The sequence below is a fragment of the Prionailurus viverrinus genome, chromosome A1 (genome assembly GCF_022837055.1).
Source record: "Prionailurus viverrinus isolate Anna chromosome A1, UM_Priviv_1.0, whole genome shotgun sequence".
In the NCBI taxonomy this organism is placed as follows: Eukaryota; Metazoa; Chordata; class Mammalia; order Carnivora; family Felidae; genus Prionailurus; species Prionailurus viverrinus.
The window spans coordinates 27,695,186-27,718,371 of NC_062561.1; the positions used below are offsets into that span (position 1 = coordinate 27,695,186).

Genomic DNA, 23,186 nt, shown 5'->3' on the forward strand with positions numbered 1-23,186 from the left:
TGAGATTTAAGGACAAAATGATGTTAAATAAAGTACAGAGAAAACAAACTTCAAGAAGAAATTTAAAAAGAACCCATAGAGGGGCGCCTGGGTGGCTCAGTTGGTTAAGCATCTGACTTTGGTTCAGGTGATGATCTAGCAGTTCCTGTGTTTGAGCCTCACGGGGATGGGGGGAATGGGGGGGGGGGGCGGCTCTGTGCTGACAGCTCAGAGCCTGGAGCCTGCTTCAGATTCTGTCGCTCTCTCTCTCACTGCCCTTCCCCCGCTCACACTCTGTCTCAAAAATAAACATTAAAAAAATTTTTTTTTCATTTTTTTAAATTTACTTTTGAGACAGAGAGAGACAGAGCATGAGCAGGGGAAGGGCAAAGAGAGAGGGAGACATAGAATCCTAAGCAGGCTCCAGGTTCTGAGCTGTCAGCACAGAGCCCGAGGCAGGACTCTAACTCACGGAGTGTGAGATCATGACCTGAGCTGAAGTCAGATGCTTAACCAACTGAGCCACCCAAGCTCCCTTAAAAAAATTGTTTTTTAAAAAACATAGAAACTTGAACCTTGAATGCTTTCCAGGTTCTCTTGAGCGACAGAGATTTAGTGGCACACAGTTACAAATTCCTATTTTTTTTTTAATTTTTTTTTTCAACGTTTTTTATTTATTTTTGGGACAGAGAGAGACAGAGCATGAACGGGGGAGGGGCAGAGAAAGAGGGAGACACAGAATCGGAAACAGGCTCCAGGCTCTGAGCCATCAGCCCAGAGCCTGACGCGGGGCTCGAACTCACGGACCGCGAGATGGTGACCTGGCTGAAGTCGGACACTTAACCGACGGCGCCACCCAGGCGCCCCACAAATTCCTATTTTTTTTAACAACCCTATTTGGTTTAATAATGAATCATATTAATAACATCAAAACATTGTAAATGCTGTGTTTTATGAAGTTTGACTTTTTGGAATCATTAGTGCCAAGAGAAAGCATGCACATATTTAATTTCTCAGTTTCCCTAGAATTATTAATATTTAAAGAATTGTTTAAAACACCCTTATCTTCACAGAGGTATAATTATGATGACAGTGACGATGATAAAGATGTTCTAAAAAATATTTTCACTGCCAACTGCAACAGTAGTATTTTGTGGGGGAAAACAGGGCCAGATTTATCAAAAACTGTTTCTTAACTCAAGCCCACAAAGGAAAAGGAAAGAGGGACACATTATTTCTCTATTTAGTATACCCATGACAATCTCTCAAATTATTCTACCTTATCCGTGAGCCTCCACAGAGCAGTGAAAATTTTCTCATTTTCTTGCTCTCTCTTCCTTTACAATGTTAAATAATGCAGTTCTACAAAACTTGGGAGTCCTTTATTTATAGCATAAATATATCTACTGAATATCACCTTAACAGAAGAGAAATAATTTCTGAAATTCTCTCCATTCATTATTTATAAACATATGGAAAGACATAAGTAACACTGAATTAAGGAACTATGCCACTATTTTCATTCCTGTATTTCAAGCCACCATTTATCTATTACCTGAAGTATCTCAATACCCTCTTAACTGGATTGAGAGCTTTTACTCTGGCTTGTTCTTGTTGACCCTCCATGCAGCAAAGTGATCATCTAAAATGCAAATCACGGGCACCTGGGTGGCTCAGTTGGTTAAGCGTCTGACTTCGGCTCAGGTCATGATCTCATGGTTCATGAGTTCGAGCCCCGCATCGGGTTCCTGTGCTGACAGCTCAGAGCCTGGATAGAGCCTGCTTTGGATTCTGTGTCTCCCTCTCTCTCCGCTCCTGCCCCGCTCACATTCTGTCTCTCAAAAATAAATAAACATTAAAAATAAAATAAAATGCAAATCACGTTGCCCCCATGCTCAAAACCTTCCAAAAGCTTTCCATTATACTGGAAGTAAAATTCACAGTTTTGATCATAGTCTATGGGGCCTCAAATGATCTGGTCCCTATTCTACCACTATTCCCTTTGCATATTTCACTGGGGTTATTCTTGCTGCAAAGCTCATTTCCACTTCAGGACCTCTGCAGTGTTTCAGTCCCTAGATAGCTCTTTCTTCAGAGATTCACATCTGCTCTCTCATCTTCTCAGTGAGGCCTTCCCTGACCCATCTAGTATCAATTCCTCTCTGCTGTTATTCTTTAAACTCTTAGCCTGATTCAGTTTTCTTATAAGCAGTCAACACTTCTACATAGTATATACTTTACTTATTCATTCACTTGTTAATTGCCTGTGTCCACTAAAATATACACTCCTAAGGGCAATATCTTTATATGGTCCTTGACTATACCCCACTCTCCACAGTAATGTCTGGCATGTAGAAGGTCCTTAATGAATAATTACTGAACGAATGCTAAATACCTATTAATACTGTAGCCAAATAAAATATAAATAGGAACACAGAAAAAAAACCACACATGCTCCCTCTAATCACAGACATACATTTATAGGTCTGCAAAATCACTTGCAGTTCTTTTGGACCTGAGTTTAATTATTTGTATGTCATCCTTTGAAAGTGTGGTCATTGTTCATGGCTAACTAAGCCTCACAAGCCCGTAATGCCTTTGCTAAAACAAGTCATTCATTCTCCAATTGCTGCAAGCCAAGTTGATCTATCCCATATCTGCTTCTATTTCCCAGAAGTCAACGATTATGCTGCAACACTTCAGTGAGTTTTCTTTGCATTGTGTCCAGTAGTTACAAACCAGTCCACCACGCAGTAGCTTTTAAGTACCTACTATCATTCATTCTTCACTTACATTTAGCTCAGCAGAGTAGCTACAATGCCTATAGATGAATGTATAAGCCCTATAGGATTTCAGCATTGGAATCTTATAATTTTATGTTTGAAATGATCAGGCGGTGGTACACGGGGATCAGTTTCAAATTTTATGATGAAATAAACTCTTGGGTAAGCTCCATCAGGGCAAGGAACTTGTCTGTTTTATTCATCAACTATATCCAGCTTCTACCACAAGAATTAATATAGACAATCACTAAAAGAATTAATATTAATTAAACAAGGAAGATAAATTACCTCAAAGTTGGTGTAATACTCTAAGAGAGATATAATAATTAGATGTCAAAAGCAGGAATAAGATTAGAAATAAAAATAACGTGACTAAGAGACTGAAACAAATCAAGAAATAGACAAACACCCCAAGGGTATCATGAAGAAAGTAAACTACAAATGTTGAAAAATCTAAGACATTTTCTAAATTACTATCAAATATGGCATATAAACAAAAATCAAGCCTTCTAACTAAAGCCATCTTTAACTCACAGGAGTGGAAATCTTCTTTGCCGTTTCTGTGATTACTTGTTCTAGAGGTTTCCAGATCTGAAATGCATAGCGACCTAAAAAAACAACAGGAATAAGAGCAAACATATTTTCCATAATATGGAAAGACAATACCCACAAGGTAGTAACTACAATATTTATCGATAGTTTCTTTTCTATGTATTATTTCAATAACTATTTCAATATTTACCAGAAAGTTCTATTTTTCCAAATGTCTAATTTATTGAATGGAGGAAGCATTTCATTTTAACAGAATTAAAATAGTTATTAGATTGAGGGATGTCTGGGTGGCTCAGCTGGTTCAGCATCCAACTCTTGCAGGTCAGGTCATGATCCCAGGGTCGTGGGATCGAGCTCTTGCATTGGGCTCTGTGCTGAGCATAAAACCTGCTTGGGATTCTCTCTTTCTCCCTCTGCCCCTCTCCCCGGCTCACACATTCTGTCTCTCTCAAAAATAAAAAATAAAATAAAAATAAAAATAAAGTTATTATTTATCAAGTTCTAATTAATGATTATAAAATTAGAAAATGTCAATGTTTATGTATAATATCTTCTATTTATACGATAGGATAGGTAACCAAAAAAAAAAAAAAATCCTAGTACTCTAACACAAACTATAGATAAAGTCCTTTTATGTATGTGTAGATTCACACATCTGGTTATCTGTACTGATTTTCCCAGTGATAATCACTTTGAAATACTTAAGAGAACAAATACTATTTAGGATCTGTAAAACATAGGAACAATTTTAATGGAATTATCTACAAAGTAAAAAGCAACTATGTAAGAAATATTCACCAAAGATATTTACTGCCAATTTCTCACCAAATTTAACTATTCTCCTAAAAGCATAATTTATTTTGGTGCTTTCTTTTCTTAGGTATCCTAATAATTAAAACTCCTGAGTCATCAATAGCAAAACAGGTCCCAAACTATTTTGAGGGCATAGAACAAGAATAAAATATTACCTGATTAATTTACCTTTTGTACCCTAATCAGCATTATGTACCGATCAACAGTAGTGTCTCTCTTCCCAAAAGTCTTGCTAGAAAACCCACTATGATACTCTGGATTTTATTCAATTTCCAACCATAACCTTCTTTGCAAATCAAGATTTCCACTGGGAAAGCTCAATTACATACACCTCTTAGAAATTTCCTATCTAGGGGCACCTGGGTGGCTCAGTCGGTTAGGCGTCAGACTTTGGCCCAGGTCATGATCCCGCACTTCATGGGTTCAAGCCCCACGTCGGGCCATGTGCTGACAGCTCAGAGCGTGGAGCCGGCTTCAGATTCTGTGTCTCCCTCTCTCTCTTCCCCTCTCCTGCTTGCACTCTGTCTCCCAAAAGTAAATAAATATTAAAAAAAGAAAACATTAAAAAAAAAAAAAAAAAGAAGTTACCTGTCTAAACACACTATTATTCCTGTGCAAACAACATGTGAAAAATAGGATGCTAGATATGGGTGATGGGAAATAGTCAATCCACATAGAAGAGAAAAAGTTCTTGACCTCAAGGAGAGCATTAAATAAAGGGAAATTAAATAAGTTAAATAAGTGACACTGAATTAAGTGAGAGCCTAACTCATCCAAACCTCTTGTCCTATAGATGTCAATTTCCATTTGATTCCACAATAGTACACAGTATAGCTTTTAAATTATCTCAAAATTTAAAATATAAAAGCACATATAATCAGGCAGTCTTGATGAAAAAAGTAGGTAAAGTCTTCAACAAGTGACATCTGAAGGTTTACGTTAACCATAAACCAGAAGACCAAGTTCCAACAAGTCTAAGTGTACTTTCTCCTAAATTCCATTATTCAGTTGCATTTGGCGCTGGAAGAGAGCTGCCTGCTATTAACATTCTAGTTAGTAATAAGAACTTGGCAAAAGTGTGGTACGTACACAATTCACACACCAATTCTTCTCATTTTAGAAAGAAAACCCTGGCAAAAGTACAGCATCTGTCTTTAATTTCAAATAAAAATCTTCCATTTGAATTTCAAAATAACTATACCAATTCTGCTAAAATAGTTGATACTAAAATTCACGTTTCATGTTTAGGGCCAAGTTTGTCAGAATTCCTTTTTGGACGATAGTCTTCTCAGAAAACCTCAGTGTAGTCATCACAATGAGACACAAGACATTGATGGCACAAAGACCAAGAGAATCTGAACCACTGATCTTGATTTTTTAAGTATTTATGCTTAAGGTGCTTTAAGAGAGTTGCGTGAAATTAAGTATCATATAAAACAAAACAAAACAACAATCTTTTATGTCCCATTTTGCAATTGGATCTTACCAACTCCATATAACCACAATGGAACGTAGCTTCACTTAAAGAGAAGATCCAACAAACAAAATCAAATCCACGAAACTTAAGAGACACAAATGCTAAAACAAAAAATGTAATGAGAGATGCTCTCAGATCAACATCTGATTAGGAAATAGCTATCCAATTTACAACTGGAAGAGATAACAATTTTGCTTTAAATTTTTATAACTATTCTTTGGTGATGTGGACAGTAAAAGAAATTCTCCCAGGTTTTCAGAAGAAATTACACCAATGTGTTAAAAAAAAATGAAGTAGTTAATACATTACAGGGAATAACTATGCTCATCAAAAAAAGTGACTGCGCAGGAAATGTGACATCTTACTGCAAGAAAAAAACAAGAATAAACAAACAAAAAAACAAGGGAGAACAGAGAAACCCCATATCGCTTACATTGCTTCATACTGAAGAATGTTTTTAAAGTACATTATAGTTCAAGCTAAAAAAAAATACTATGAAGATCAACTATTATTGGGGCTAGTTTTCCTAGCTTCTTATTGTTAATTTTCTTCACTACACAGTTATCTAGCTTTTGCTACACTGACAAATGTTCAGGGACTATAAATGGAGAAACAAATGAGAATGTATAATGTCTTAAAACCCAAACCTCAGAATACAGAGGGTATCCTCATGAATCACTATAGAAGCTATTTGGAAATATTTCTCCTGCAACATTTATTGAGAAGTATGCTTTACTCTTACCTGCAAAGGCAAGAGTTGCAACACCCAGTCCGACAGCTATCAAACTTCTTGCCTGCGAAGGAAAAAAATGATTATCACTTATAGTCTTACACTGGCTTTTTTTTTCTTCAAGTAAACCATTTAAAATAATGAGAATAATTATGTTAAATACTACATTTTACTCAAGCTCTGCTGTGAAAAACAGAATTTTTTTTTAAATCTGCAGTGTCTATGGGATTCTACCTGCTGTGTACCATATTAGCTAATTTTCAGTAAACTTGGGGCACCTGGGTGGCTCAGTCGGTTAAGCATCCGACTTCGGCTCAGGTCATGATCTCATGGCTCGTGAGTCCAAGCCCCGCGTCAGGCTCTGTGCTGACAGCTAACAGCCTGTAGCCCACTTCAGATTCTCTGTCTCCCTCTCTGTCTGCCCCTCCCCTGCTCATGCTTTATATCTCTGTCCTTCTAAATAAATAAATGTTTAAAAAAATTAATTTTCAGTAAACTAAAATTATTCTAGATTTCACTTAATTTCTGTATATATGAATTCATTCTACCCAAGAGCTTTTATGCTAAAATATTTTCTATAGGTTATTCTTAATAGTGGTTAAATATATTTATCTTCTACAAAGATAGAAGGAACATATTTCCTTTATATTTGCAATAGCATTTGCTATATTTTAAATTTTGATAAAACATTAGATCTATGTTTAGTAAAGAAGTCAAAGTGCCAAAAATTAGTAAGAATTATGAATAATTTAAAAGTTAGTTTATTTCTACCTTTACAGACCAATGTAAAGTTTTTTAAATAAGAGCCAAGAATTTAGAATCCATAAAGTTATGAGCTCATTCTGATCAAAATCTAATTTAAATTGGTTATATACTCCATATTATTCTATGCTTTTCTCCTTTACCATCTCAGAAAAATATTTAAATCAAAACAGATAAGGTTTACATAACAGAGCTCAATAGCTCCCCCACCCCAACATCCATTCCCCCTTTCTTCTCTAGGATCGGGAATTCCTATTTTTAGTCAGACATATTTCCAAGCCTCCCTTAGACTATGACTATGTTAACTAAATAGTGGCTTATAAGATATAAGCAGGGTGGTATATGCAACTTCTGAGAAGTCCTTTGGGGAATGGAAGAAATGTCCTTCTCCTATTCCTCCTTCTTACTGGCTAGAAATGTAGATATTCTACCTAGAGCAGCCATGTTGGATAAAGAAGGAAAAACAATGAAATGAAAGGAGACTGTGCCCCAGATGATCAGGGAGACACCATAGCACCCCAGGACTGCCTCTATTTACACAAGATAAAAATAAAATTCTATCTTTGTAAGCCACTATTATTTTTAGGCGCTTGCAGCCAAATCAAATTTTGATGGATACAGAATTCAGGAGAGACACGATAGAAATGTTTTTCTCTAATGGTGAGAGGTAAATCTGTAAGATCCAGGAAAGACTAAAAAACACATCTAGAAAAAAAATTTCCTCAGTAGGGAACAGAATGGATTCATTTCACACTGGTGCAGAAGTAGTAAGACAGAGGTTGAGCCTGGAGGGACGTTATGAAAGTGCTCTAACTTTAATATCCAGCATCTGTCTCTTAGAAATCTAGAGCTCTTCATAGACAAGATGAAGGAAGTTCATCTATGGTTCTCCTCCTCAGTTCTAATGCTAAGATATACTTTTTTACCAGGCAGTAACACTGGACACCCTAGTAAAGAAAGATTTTTTTCCCCCAGCAGAGGAGCTAGCTACCCAGAGAGGCAAAACAGTTTCCAAAGTTCCCTTCAGGTTGTCTAGACAGGTTGTCTGTCCTGAACAGAAGGGAGGTATAGATTTAAAGAGTACAGATTTAAAGAGGATATTCTGTTGAGGTATATGTTTACCATTTTCTAAAGCTTCCCTGAGGCTGTATGGCTTGAAATTTCCAGAGTTATCTTCCACTGGTTCACTTTAATGAACCTCAGTCCTAACAAACTACTCAACTGTTTCATGTGTGAATTTATTCCTTCCTTATAACCTTATTTAGTCTTTCATCTGTCTAGAAATATTTATCTTGGCCTACCAGATATGTCCTGTTCTTAACACTTTAGTCTAAATCTGCCACAGAATTGGAGAAGTCATTTGTAACACATAATAGACAGTGAGCATATATCCAAAGACATGTACAGAATTCCTCCATATTACTAGTAAGGGAGACAATCCAACAGAACCATGGGCAAAAGGTCAGGGACTTTATAGAAAAAAATCTAAATGGCTAATAAACATATGAAAAGGTACTCAACTAAAAGAATACCTAGGGGACGCTAACAACAAAATGCTGCAGAAATATTAATACCAGCACATAAAGACCTCTGGCCTTTGTGGAACTTCTGTCCGTTGAGCCATCTCAAGCGCGAAACAATAGTATCTATACTTCCTAAGGTTATTGTGAGGATAAAATGTAATTATGTACATAAAGGACTTAACACAGTGGATTGGCACATAGTAAACAGTCAGTAAATGTGAACTGCTTTTAATATTATCAATAAAATAACTACTATTAATTGAATATAAGTGGTATAGCAGAAAAAAGAACAGTGTTCTGCAAACACTTAAATTTGTCTAAGGGAAGATTCATAGAAGTAATTTTTGAGGTAGGCCCTAGAAAATGAGTTGGTCTTCTCTAAATTAAATAATCCAAATTCTCACATTTCAAAAAACCATATTTGAAAAATATAGTCTTAAAAAGTTGTGTTATTCTAATTTCACATTTTTATAGATTGATAATTGTGTCACTTTTACTATTTTAACTACTCAAAATACAAATTGTTGCTTCTACAATTCCAAAGAGATTTTCATTTGGAGGTATTTATATCAGAAACATTAAACCATTAGGCATCTGGTCATTTTTCCCTTTAATATGTAAATCTAAAATGTTTAACAATATTCAATTGAATTCAACAAGTAAGTATTAAGCACTCTGCTGTCATTCTCCATTTGTCCTTCTAGATTCATTCTCCACCCTTCTCTGACGTGCTCTGTACTTCTGCATCCCCTTATCCACATTATCCAAGTCCTCATTTGCCCACTAGTTTCTGTCTGGGTTTTACCAAAGAGAGGAAGTTTCAAAAAGAACACCAGGCACAGGTGACGAATCCCAGGAGAGGACTCCAAACACTTCTGCCTGTTGCATCTTGGTATCAAAGTTGCCAAGGAAAACATTATACAGTCAAGCACTGAAAAATGCTTTACTTACGCGAAAGAAGACAAAGTTCAGCTCCAGCTGTATGCATCAGTCCGTTATGGCTAATGGGTTCCCCCTCCCCCACCCCCAGTGCTAGCTAACTAAGGGAAATGGGCCTACAAACACCCACCCCTCTGGTGGCGCAACAGAAGAACTCACCCCTCTCCACCCCACACCATCCCTGGAGTCTGAAATACTGAAAGCTGAGAGCATATGTGAGAGCCATTGACTATGCTTCAGCAGAACAAATCCCACAAAGGTGGTAATCCCAGCACAGGGTATGTGAACTCCTCATCTCTTGGTAGGGAAGTATTCAGAGCCCAGCACCCACTTTTATGTGGCCAAGTGGGATTGATAACTATGCACAAAAGACCGTCTTCTTAAACAGGAAGCATCAGCAGAAAAGCAAAAGGTGGAAAAAGATAGAAGTAATGGTACAATTTACTTCCTGTTATGTTTCCTTTTCAGCCACAGCTCCTGTTAAAGAGCTCCTCTTCCATGCCCACGACTCTCATTGGGTTCTGGAACATACATAATTCCCATTCTCTTGCCCCTTTCTCTGGGTGGATAACCGTCTCCAACCATTGCTAGCCCCTGGATGATTCATCACCCATTTCTGGTTACCTTAAACCATGTCTACCTCTGCAAATAATCTCTTCATTAAACTATCTTCAAAAAAAAACCCATCCATTACTGCCAGGACCCTCACTGACACAAAAATTACTATACATCAGTCACTATATTATGCACAACAGACATAGCATGTAGCAAGGCAAAGGTCCATCATCAAATGAGTCCTATGTAGGACCTGAAACGTGATGGGCCTCCAACGTTTAATCTCCCAAAGACCTTTATTTTTACCCTATTACAACATTTACTACACTAGTTTATAGTTAGATGTGCTCTGTCTCCTTTAGCTTTTCTACATATAAAGAACCTTTTAAAAATCTGGTGAAATCTATGGGTCACCCCAGAAAACCACACATATGTACACACAGCAAATTGTTTATACATAATTTGAAGGGATCCAAAGGTTTCTCTGAAGCCCTTTAGTTCACAAGCCCAACATGAGAACCTCCATAAAAAATATATAAATAAATAAGCTCGCTAAGGTCAAAAAGGGTATATCATTTACCTTCATGGTCCTAGAGCACATGAGAAGACCTGCCACATATACTTCACTTTACATTCATTCAACAATACAAGAAAAGTATTAATAATACAATAATATATCAAAATAATACCAGAAAAATAACACTGACGACAGAGTTAACCTCTGTTTCTCAAGACTAACTTTATAGAAAGATAAACATGAAAAGGCCTACAACCTTTAAAATCAAAAAGAAACCAAACCCAAATTAGGTAGATCACTGGCTCAAATAAGAATGTTCAATATATGACCAAAAACTGCAGTCAAATCTTATCTACCCACAGTGAATGGACAAAGCTGTGCACAGCTTTCATCAAAAACTCATCTTTCGGGGGCACCTAGGTGGCTCAGTCGGTTGAGCATCCGGCTTCGGCTCAGGTCATGATCTCATGGTTTATGAGTTTGAGCACAGCGTCAGGCTCTGTGCTGACAGCTCAGAACCTGGAACCTGCTTTGGATTCTCCCTCTTTCTTTGCCCATCCTCTACTCACGCTTGGTCTCTCTCTCGCTCTCAAAAATAAATAAATATTAAAAAAAAAAAAACAACCTCATTTTCCTTATTGGAAGAGAACTATAACTGATTTACCTCCTTAATTATATTTTAATTAATTGATATTAAAATAGTTTATACTTTTTAAGCATAAACCATTTATAACAAATAAAAATATATTATTTGGAAATTGAACTCCACTTGAGATTTTCAAAAAATACCATGTATCATACACAATCAGATCTTAGACTCTGAAATAAGAACATAGGTCTTTCTCATAAAGTTTTCTATGGAAATACTAAAACTGTTAGATATAAAGCAATTAAGTTAAAACTTTAACATTAACTGGTCCAAAATAAGAATATGATCAATTTCCTAGAAAAACACATTTATCTGCTATGTAACAGTTTTTCATGCACTAAAACATCATTGGTATTTTTTTTTTCAGACACAAATTGAGAGAGCTCTAAGGCAACAATAAATTCCCCCAGCTCTCCACATATCTGAATGACCCCAAAGGGGAAAAGAAACTATCTAATTGCAAATGTAGAAAACAGGAAGTACAGGAGATTGAATCTGAAATCTCAGCAAGTAGTTCACACAGAATTCTTGACAATACCTTTATTCGACTTTAATTTTTAAAAGTAAAATAACATCTAAAACATACTGGGGCGTTTAAATAGCCCATGGTTCATTTGGCCTAACTCTGTAAATATCAGAGAATTCCATCAACATCTCTAATTTACCACTATTCAAAAAAAATTTCACATATGCTCTATCACTATGCTATTTCACATTTACTTAAATTTCAGTATTATATCCTCAGGCTAACAGGATCTAATTTCTTTCTTTTATATAAGCAACATCATATCTGATCCAGTGTCAAGCACACGATATACTTCAATTTTTATTTTGAATGTGTTTTAAATAATGATTCTTTAAAACTAAATTGCCAGGAAGAGAACAACAAAAACGACACTGAAAAGACAATTTAAAAGCAAAATGGTGAATGAGGCACAGCATTACTACCACAAAGACAGTCATTTTCTAACAACTAGGCAATAACCAGGTTAAATGTCTAAAATTGCTCATGCGACTAGACATGGTACATCTGTGATTTCACAGAAAACTAGAGAAATGTTATTTCTTTGACTTAGGAAAATTACAATAGGTGCTGAAAATAGAAGAAATCAGGCAGTGTTCTTTAAAAAGAAAGATGTGTGGGGTGCCTGGGTGGCGCAGTCGGTTAAGCGTCCGACTTCAGCCAGGTCACGATCTCGCGGTCCGTGAGTTCAAGCCCCGCGTCAGGCTCTGAGCCTGAGTCAGGCAAGAGCCATCAGCTCAGAGCCTGGAGCCTGTTTCCAATTCTGTGTCTCCCTCTCTCTCTGCCCCACCCCCGTTCATGCTCTGTCTCTCTCTGTCCCAAAAATAAATAAATGTTGAAAAAAAAAATAAATAAAATAAAATAAAATAAAATAAAATAAAATAAATAAAAAGAAAGATGTGTAGGGGCACCTGGGTGTCTCAGTCGACTGAGCATCCGACTCTTGATTTTGGCTCAGGTCATGATCTCACAGTTCGTGAGTTTGAGCCCCACATGGGGCTCTGCGCTGAGTGGGAACCTGCCTGGGATCCTCTCTCTCTCTGCCTCTTCCCAGCTTGTGCTGTCTCTCTCTCTCAAAATAAGTAAACTTAAACAATAAAATAAAAAACTGGGGTGCCTGGGTGGCTCAGTCGGTTAAGTGAACGACTTTGGCTCAGGTCATGATCTCACAGTCCGTGAGTTCGAGCCCCACATCAGGCTCTGTGCTGACAGCTCGGAGCCTGGAGCCTATTTCAGATTCTGTGTTTCCTTCTCTCTGACCCTCCCCATTCATGCTCTGTCTCTCTCTGTCTCAAAAATAAACGTTAAAAATCTTTTTTAAAAATAAAAATAAAAAATAAAATAAAATGAAAAACTGAAAAGAAATATGTGTATACAACTGTACTCGGACTTAGCTACAACTGTCACAGGTGTCATACATACATAGGAGAGATAAGATGGTAAATATGGATGCTATACAAGGATTTTTGTTATTGTTTTTAGAAATATCCACAAAGCCGCCTTGTGCAAGTTTTAGTTTTGAAACATTTTCTCTGAAGATTCAGATGTACATGGGTTTGAAAAGCAGCTATTATTTTCTAGGTATACAGAAGATCTAAATAAATTCTTAGATACATTTTTCTTTTCTGTACAAAATTAGGCTAGCACATACTTAAAGAAGCTGATCTTTCTATAAAAATGTGCACATATAAGAAATACAAATACCATATAATTTAATTTATGTGGAATTTAAGAAAAAAAACGAATGAACCTGGGCAGTGAGCACCTGGATGGCTTAGTCAGTTAAGCATCTACTTCGGCTCAAGTCATGATCTCCCGGTTCCTGAGTGTGAGTCCAGCGTCAGGCTCTGTGTTGACAGCTCTGTGCTGAGCCTGCTTTGGATTCTGTGTCTCCCGCTCTCTCTCTGCCCCTCCCCTGATTGTGCACTCATGCCTTCTCAAAAAACAAACAAACAAACAAACAAACTTTTAAAAAAATGAACATGGGAAAGGAGAGAGGCAAACCAAGAAACAGACTGTTAACTATACAGAACAAACTGAGGGTTACTGGAAGGGAGATGAGCAAGGGGATGGGTTAAATAGGTGATGGGGATTAAGGACGGCACTTGTGATGAGCACCAGGTGTTGTATGTAAGTGATGAATCACTAAAATCTACACCTGAAACTAATATTACACCATATGTTAACTAACTGGAATTTAAATTAAAACTTGGGGGGGAAAATGTTCACCTAAGAAAGAAATCAGTTACAAATCAGTTAAAAATTCCACCAACTAATTCTTTACAACCGGTCCAGACTAGTGTTTGGGAACAGTGGTCTATATATAAGGAAAACAGAAAATATTCTACTTGCACCAAATTTGGAAATTCAGCTCTTAACAATTTCATTATGGTCACCATGGAAAACAAAGACTATATGTATACACATAACAAATGTATGTGATATTGGCCAATGGTATTTAATTAAGTCTTAAAAATTCATGACAATTTTAGATTATATCTGTGAAAAATGCCACAAAGCAGTTTTCACTTTTCATAAAGCATTACCTTTGACCATACACAAAGTATGAATATTTTAAATTTTAAAATGTCCAGGCATATGCATAATAGCATATGCAGAAACCAATGAATGGTAACTTCTCAATGAAATCATTGATTGGTTTCAAAATGGTTAGAGAGTTACCATAGACAATCTTTTCCCTAGACTGCTAAGTCTGGCTGAAGAAAAGTTTTATGTTCACACTAAATGGCATCAGTAGAAAATTATGGCTTCTGATGTCTGCTGACCTTCAAATCTGTTCAGTATCATCATCATCCTCAACCCAAATTCATACCATTCCTCTTTGCCTTTACTATTCTAAATATTTTTTTTTAATTTTTTTTTCAACGTTTTTTATTTATTTTTGGGACAGAGAGAGACAGAACATGAATGGGGGAGGGGCAGAGAGAGAGGGAGACACAGAATCGGAAACAGGCTCCGAGCCATCAGCCCAGAGCCTGACGCGGGGCTCGAACTCACCGACCGCGAGATCGTGACCTGGCTGAAGTCGGACGCTTAACCGACTGCGCCATCCAGGCGCCCCTAAATATTTACTTTTTATATATGACTTCATTCATGTTTTTCATCCATGCAGCAGGTATGAACTCTCTCAATCTTCCACCCTGATTATCCATACATTCCACTCCTGAATGTATAAACATGGGCTTCAAAGTTAATCAGGTTCAAAATCCAAACCAACATTTACCAGTTCTGTTACCCTAAGCTGATCTGTCTGGGCCCATTTCCTCATCAATAAAATGGCAATGTGAATGCCTACGTCATAGGATGCTCAAAATGATTTATGAGACAAGATTATAAAAAATGACCAGCACACTGTGCAAACAATAGCAGATCTCTGCTAGTCCTTCTTTACTTTTACTCCTTTCTATTCCTCTCTGCTCAGTCCACCTGGAAAATCCCTACTTATTCCTCAACAAATAGCTTTAAGTCATCTCCCAATGAAGCTTTCCCCATTCACCTCCTCACCCAAGCAAACCTCTTTAGTGCCCTCACTAGTGCTCTCACAGTATTTAACAGATCTATTATAATACACGATACATTATTAATAATGGTTTTATCTGTCTACTTCAACCCCTCCTAAAAGGTGAGCTTTCTGGAAGTAGGGACTATTTATCTCTTTGCATTTCCAAAATCTGACGAAGTATCCAGTACATAATAGGTTTTCAAAAACTTGTATAATGAGATAAAAATGACCTTAAGAAGGTTCCCCACTATCCAGATGCCTTTTGGAGTTTGTATGATTTGTGTACTACAGTGGTGTCTGCTACTGAATAGAATTTTATTCAAAATAGGAAAATATAATGGACAAGGACAGTCACATTTAATTAAGAAAATAACACATAATCATGTCTCTAAACATCCTGGACCAGATAAATACATATCCAAAAGTCTCATGGATGACCAAGAAAATGAAGTAAAAAGTCGTACGTCAGTAAACTTCATTACGTAAGTGAAAATAATCCACAGGTCCATATAGGAAAACATGAAGAAATGATTGAGTTGTTATACAAAGAAAAATAAAGAAACTCCCAATAAAAGAGTTAGATATTTTTCAAGTAGCTATTTGGAGGCCATCTCTCATCTCTGACTGGTTGACTGATTTCAATAAATACTCAGTGAGTGCCTACGATATTATATGCCAGTCACAATTCTAAGTCCTGATGATTTATCAGACAAAATCCTTATCCTTCTGAAGCTACATTTTAGCACAAGAAATAGACATTAAACAATATAAATCAGGAAAAGAGACAATAGAAAGTGTTATGTGCTATGGAGAATATTAAGCAGGTAAAGACAAGGATGTGTATTTATATACTGAGAACAGCAAATTTAGATAGAATAAGCAGGGAAAGATTCACTGAAAACGTGATTTTTGGAAAAAAACAAAAATAAAACTGAAGGAAGTCAAGAAGCCATGCCATTATTTAAGGAAGATAGATCACTGGGCAGGTGGAACAAGTTTGAAGGCCCCAAAGCAGGGATATACCTAATGTGCCTGAGGAATACCCAGAAGGCCAGGGTACACAGAGCACAAGTGGGAGGAAAAAGGTAATGAGATCAGAAGATAACATGGGGAACAGCTCATGTCAGGCCTTAAGGATCAACATAAAAACTTTAATTTCTCTCTGAGTGATAGGAGACTTGATTGTTTTGAGAAGAGGCCTAACATTATCTTAGTTAGAACTGTAAAATGACCACTAGTTGTCACGTTAAGAATAGAATGTCAAAGCCATAGGTATGGAGATGCGTTAGGAGCCTATTAAAATATCCAAGAGATAATGGTTGCTGGGACCAAAGTGATTAGTGACAGAGACGGAGGGGGGCGGGGGTCAGATTCTGGATATACTTTCAAGATAAAGGCATTAAGATTTGTTGAGAGACTGTGTCTACTGACAGATGAATGGATAAAGAAAATATGTATATATACAAGGGATATTATTCACCCACAAAAAAGAAGGAAATTCTAACATTTGCAACAACGTGGATGGGCCTTAAGGGCATTATGCAAAGTGAAATAAGCCAGACACAGAAAGACAAAACTGTAAGATCTCACAGAAGCAGAGTAGAACAGTGATTGCCAGGCTGGGGGTAGGAGAAATGGGGGTGATGTTGGTCAAATTTTTAGTTATAAGATGAGTTAAGTTTTACACTTGACTTTGCTAAGAGTAGGTCTTTGAGTGTCTCACCAGACATATCCACACACACAATGTGAGGTGATGTATGTGTTAATTAGTTTGATTGTGGTAATCATTTCGCAATGTGTATCAAATTGCATGTATACCTTACATGTAAACAATTTTTATGTGTCAATTATACCTCAATAAAGCTGGGGGGTAAGAAGAGATGTCAAGGTTATTTGCCTTAAACAACTGGAAAATGAGTTCCCTTTTTGCTGAGAGTAAAGTCTGTGACAGGACTGCAGTCAGAGGAAAGGGAGGCCATAAGCTCTCTTTCGGTACTTATTTTTCTAAAGCCATGCCATGATAAGTATAATGCATAAAGCCCAACCAAAGCAGTATGTGAATTCATAACAACTGGAGAGAAAAAAAAAAAAAGGTCTCGTCTACGATTGGAAAAGAAGAATGAGCAGGTTGTATCAAAAAACACTCTTTCTTTGTTATCTTGCAGTGACTCTCAATTCTCAAGGGTTAATCACAAGCAAATCACTTTCTGCTGAACTCAGAGTTTTATGCTGCCTTATTATTTGGTTCAATTTCTACAAAGAAAGCTCTTTGAATTTAGACAACATAAGTGGAAAAGAAAAAAGAGAGGAAACAAGAAAGACTGCTGGCAAATCAGCAGAATTTGGGAAAGAAAAGTATTGCACATTCAGATCAAAAGAAAGAGAGGAAGAGAATTGACATTCAAGAAAAAATGTCAGACATGATAAAATGACATTAGGAAGATAATTTTTACAATTACCCTTCCCTAAAATCTTCAAGCTGGCATGAATTTCACAGACTATCATATCTAAATTGGACTAGTCCACATTAATCTACCTGCCTTTACCAGCCATTGCCAAAAACAAACACACTTGAACCTCTCTCAAAATACCAATTCCCCTGAAAATCTTTTTTTTTTTTTTTTTTTTTTTTTAATTTTTTTTTTTCCAACGTTTATTTATTTTTGGGACAGAGAGAGACAGAGCATGAACGGGGGAGGGGCAGAGAGAGAGGGAGACACAGAATGGGAAACAGGCTCCAGGCCCCGAGCCATCAGCCCAGAGCCCGACGCGGGGCTCGAACTCACGGACCGCGAGATCGTGACCTGGCTGAAGTCGGACGCTTAGCCGACTGCGCCACCCAGGCGCCCCTCCCCTGAAAATCTTAAATTACGTAAAAAGTGAAGGCAAAACTGACTACATCTGTATTTCCTCCACTTTAAGGTCACTTGAGGGGCACATGGGTGGCTCAGTTGGGTAAGCATCCAACTTCAGCTCAGGTCATGATCTCGCGGTTCACAGGTTCGAGACCCGCATCCGGCTCTGTGCTGAGAGCTCAGAGCCTGGAGCCTGCTTCAGATTCTGTGTCTCCCTCTCTCTCTGACCCTCCTTTCCTCTCTCTCTCTCTCTCAAAACTAAAATAAAAACATATTTTGGGGCGCCTGGGTGGCTCAGTCAGTTGAGTGTCCGACTTCGGCTCAGGTCATGATCTCACAGTCCGTGAGTTCAAGCCCTGCATAGGGCTCTGTGCTGACAGCTCAAAACCTGGAGCCTGTTTCAGATTCTGTGTCTCCCTCTCTCTCTGACCCTTCCCATTCATGCTCTGTCTCCCTCTGTCTCAAAAATAAATAAACGTTAAAAATAAATAAAATAAAAACATTAAAAAAATTTAAGTCACTCAATTTATTTTTAACTATAGACAAGCATTAATTTATACAAGACTAGACAGTACATAAAAGGGCAAAACAAAAACAAAGCAAAATAAAACAAAACAAAGCCAAAAGTCAAACATAGTTAAGAAACAAAGCTCAGGCATGGCCCAATTGAGTATTTCTCCACTTTCTAATATAATTAAAATCCCCAAACTGAAATCCTTGCTGTAAATAGTGATTTCTTAAGAATAGTCTTAAAGTACTAGTTTGCATTTCTTCAGTGACCCACTGATGTAAACCTTATCTCCCCTTTTCCTAATAAGATAAGCAGCTTTCTTTGTTCACATTCAACATAGCTTGTCAAAATCCTGCCCCAGTATCAACCTAGCCCTGGATGCCTCAGAGAGCACAAAGAGCTCCTGGGCTCATCACAGGTTTGCCAAACCAGGCTGTACATTTGGTTTCATGTCCTTAAACCTAAAGACACTGTAATGGTTCATTTCATATGTCCATTTGGCTACGTCAGTCATTTAAACACTATTGTGTAGGTATTTCATACCTGTGGCTAGTGCATATTATCTTTAAAGAGATTTATCTTTGATAATATTGGTGGGCCTCACACAATCAACTGAAAGGCACTAAGAACAAAACTGAGGTTTCCCTAAGGAAGCAGAAATTCTGCCTCAAGAATAAGCTGCTGTCTGAAAGTTTCCAGCCTGCAGGCCCGCCCTACAAATTTTAGACTTGCCAGTCCACATAACTATTTAAGCCAAATCATCAAAATAAATAAATAGATAAATAATACATACTACTTGGTTCTGTTTTCTGGAAAATCCTGACTGATACAGATTTCTGCTTTAGAACCAGAAAATAAAGCTTTTAGGCATATGCCCTTGATTCATATATTATTCACTAATTACATCAACATTTAAACATTTAATATGGGTGCCTACTACAGACCAGACACTGCAGTAGGGATAGAGAAACAGATCAGTAAGATGACCTCACAAAGGTTACAAACTGATTCACAATCTTAAACCATGCATGCCTTCAAATTTTACTAGTTTGCTTTCATTATTTTATTTATCCATAAGTATATTTAATTCCTTTTAAAACTTACTAGATTTTGGGGCGCCTGGGTGGCACAGTCGGTTAAGCGTCCGACTTCAGCCAGGTCACGATCTCGCGGTCCGGGAGTTCGAGCCCCGCGTCAGGCTCTGGGCTGATGGCTCAGAGCCTGGAGCCTGTTTCCGATTCTGTGTCTCCCTCTCTCTCTGCCCCTCCCCCGTTCATGCTCTGTCTCTCTCTGTCCCAAAAATAAACAAAACAAAACAAAACAAAACAACAACAACAAAAAACTTACTAGATTTTTAGCTAGAAATACTTCTTGGACAATAAAGGTATGCTAATACTAGTTGTCAGTGATTCTCAAAAGTTGACGCATAGGACACTTCCATTCTTAGGCTCAGATTTTAAGTCAGATTATGGACCACATATAAAGCATGCTCTAGGCTACTTGCAAAAGCACATGGTTGTAAACCCCATCCATTTTCTCGTGTTGCTATATTAATATGTGGGAACATCGAAGTTAAGATCCACCGCTTTATACAATTATACTGAGATAACCAGAGCGCTAAGAATAATCTAGTACACATACTTTGCTAGTGTTAACACAGTTCATCGGTAAATTTCGGAACAAGGATGCACTAACTAAAAACTATTCTATGCGTATAAAATTATAATCATATAGTAATTGGAATTAGAAATTTTGTGAAAACTTTCACTTTAACACTAGATATAACTTGAGAGGGGAAGACTTCATTTTAATATCTTTATTTCATTTTCGTTGATGTAGTAGGGAGCAATGGAATTGAGAGGCTGAAAGAGGGCTTTTGCAGATATTTGACAGAGGCTGCCAATAAGAAACCTGTACCTACTCTTACACATTTTCCGTAGGAGCTGGTCCCAACCCTGTATCCGGAACACGGCACTTTTTATCAAAATAAGTTCTCTCTCCTCTGAAGCTGCTGGCTGTGAGCAAGGGAGCAGAGGTACCTGAGTCATATCCCCACTAGCCTCACTGACTCCACTAGTCCCTGCCCTTCTATGTCACCACCCTTCACGAAAAGGTGATATGATCAATCCTTATCCCTAACAGAGAAGAGTGTTGCGAACATGGCTTTTCAGCTACTAAACAGGAAAGAAGAAAAATGGAACTACTCTAGACAGGCAGCAAGATCAAGTAAACTCTCAAATATGAAAGAAATCAATGCCATTGGAATCTCCCCTATTCCAACATCAATACCACCTCTCTATCTCCCAGTTTATTTCTCCATTGTGATCCCAGAATTGTCTCCCTTACTAAATCATGAGCGTCTAGAGAGCAAAAAGTAGGCTTTATTCATCTTTATATTCCCAAAATATAGTATGGGCTAAATAAGCTAGTAGTTAGTTGACAGGATGGATGTATATGGGGACAGATGGTTAGACAGACAGATGGCCAGCTGATTGAGTACTCTGCTTCTGGGCAATAGATGGCTTCTGAGAAGAGTCCAGATAAAGCTGAAGGACACAGTCAAGGTTAGGCCAAAGAGGAAAAAGGGAAAGTATAGGGACAAAATAAAGGTTAGAAGCTGGGAAACCTGACTTCTGACTAGGGTTCTGCCCTTAACTCATTGTGACCTTTGGTCATCCCAAGTGAATGTGTATGTGTGATAGAGGGCAGGGATCATCTATAGAATATATTAAATATCTATAAAATGTTAAATACAGATTAGACTAGTTACCTATGGAATATTTTAAACAGATTAGATCAGACAACTCATAAAACATAAAGTCAACCTTCCATCTATTTAACAATATGGAATCATCTCAAGATTAAGCAGACAGACCAAAAACAGACAAGATTTTTGAAGCAAAATTCTGATCAGAAAGCTAACTCAGAATGATACTGAAAAATAACCACAGCATTTGGAAAATACCTATTAAAAAGTAATAACTATCATAGGCTCTGTATTCTTCCTTTGTAGCTCTTGATGTTAAACACATCAAATCTATAAATACAACTTCTGAAATGTGTTCTTTGATCTGAAGCTTCAGATATACCTCTTCTCAAAAGCTGGGTCTTCTGGGCACTTCAAGGTTCATTTAGGTCTAAGAGTTACTTTAACTTGTTCATCACTGCTATTTAATTTGCTGGCCCTAAATTGATCTCTTTTATGTTTAAGGAGTAGCCTCAGTTCTGTTTTCTAAAATTTGGAGGACAGAGACTTTTTTACCCAATGGATATCCTTTACCATTTTATTACTGTACTTTTATTAAATTATTTCCATGTCCAGTGATGTCCTGAATTAAGAGTTCTAAACTATCCTTGAATTACAGTTCTAAACAAATTTCGCCTTTCTTCAAATGAGCTTTCCCTTCCCCACACCTCCACACTCAATACATACTTCTCCCCTCAATACATCTCTTTCTGGAAAGTTTCCATTTCTCTTTAAAAATGTTTTTATCAACTGAGAACAAACTGAGGGTTGATGGGGGGTGGGAGGGAGGGGAGGGTGGGTAATGGGTACTGAGGAGGGCATCTTTTGAGATGAGCACTGGGTGTTGTATGGAAACCAATTTGACAATAAATTTCATATATTGAAAATAAACAAACAAACAAACATTAAAAAAGGAAAAAATAAAAATGTTTTTTTCATGTTTATTATTTATTTTTGAGAGCAAGAGAGACAGAGCACAAGCGGGGGATGGGCAGAGAGAGAGAAAACACAGAATCTGAAGCAGCTTCCAGGCTCTGAGCTGTCAGCCCAGAACCTGATGTGGGGCTCAAACCCACAAACTGTAAGATCATGACCTGAGCCGAAGTCGGACACTTTACTCACTGAGCCACCCAGGCACCCCTGGAAAATTTCCATTTCTATTTGACTGTTTTAAAAGGTACAAACAGAAATACACAAATTATTCTAGATACAGAGACACCATACTTTTATACAAAAAGATATGTTTCTGTTTTGCTTTATTTCCAACAGCTTCCATAGGGTGTCCAATGTTTTGTTGTCGTTTCTGACTAATACAGTAAGTCAATGTCACAATCATAGAGCTGAAAGGAATTACATAGAAAAACCCACATTTTATAGAGGAAGACACTGATGTCCTAAAAAGTGACATTCCTTGTCCAAGGTTTAGCATTGGTCATTAGTGTCTTCACCTGGGCTAAAATACAAGTATCCTAATTCCAGACCAGACCCTATGTCTTCAAGCAACAATTCAAAATTATTGCCATGCCCTCTCCTGCTTGCACTCGACTTCTCTCAAAAATAAATAATAAACATTAAAAAAATTTTTTTTTTTTAAATGGGGCACCTGGGTGGCTCAGTCGGTTAAGCATCCAACTTCGGCTCGTGTTTTATGGGTTCGAGCCCCGCCTTGGGCTCTGTGCTGATAACTCTGAGCCTGAAGCCTGCTTTGGATTCTGTGTCTCCCTTTCTCTCTGCCCCTCTCCTGTTTGC

The 23,186-nt window shown here is 37.4% G+C and overlaps 1 protein-coding gene across 1 annotated transcript in view; it reads right to left on the bottom strand.

Moving 5' to 3' along the window:
- The window catches only part of DNAJC15 (DnaJ heat shock protein family (Hsp40) member C15), a 70,101-nt gene that overhangs the window by 33,180 nt on the left and 13,735 nt on the right, over positions 1-23,186 (bottom strand). The window contains exons 2-3 of the mRNA XM_047875220.1: positions 6,347-6,398; positions 3,297-3,370 (exon numbers count right to left, since the gene is read on the bottom strand). Of these exons, the coding sequence (XP_047731176.1) occupies positions 3,297-3,370; positions 6,347-6,398 (126 nt within the window). The remainder of the gene's footprint in view (positions 1-3,296; positions 3,371-6,346; positions 6,399-23,186) is intronic.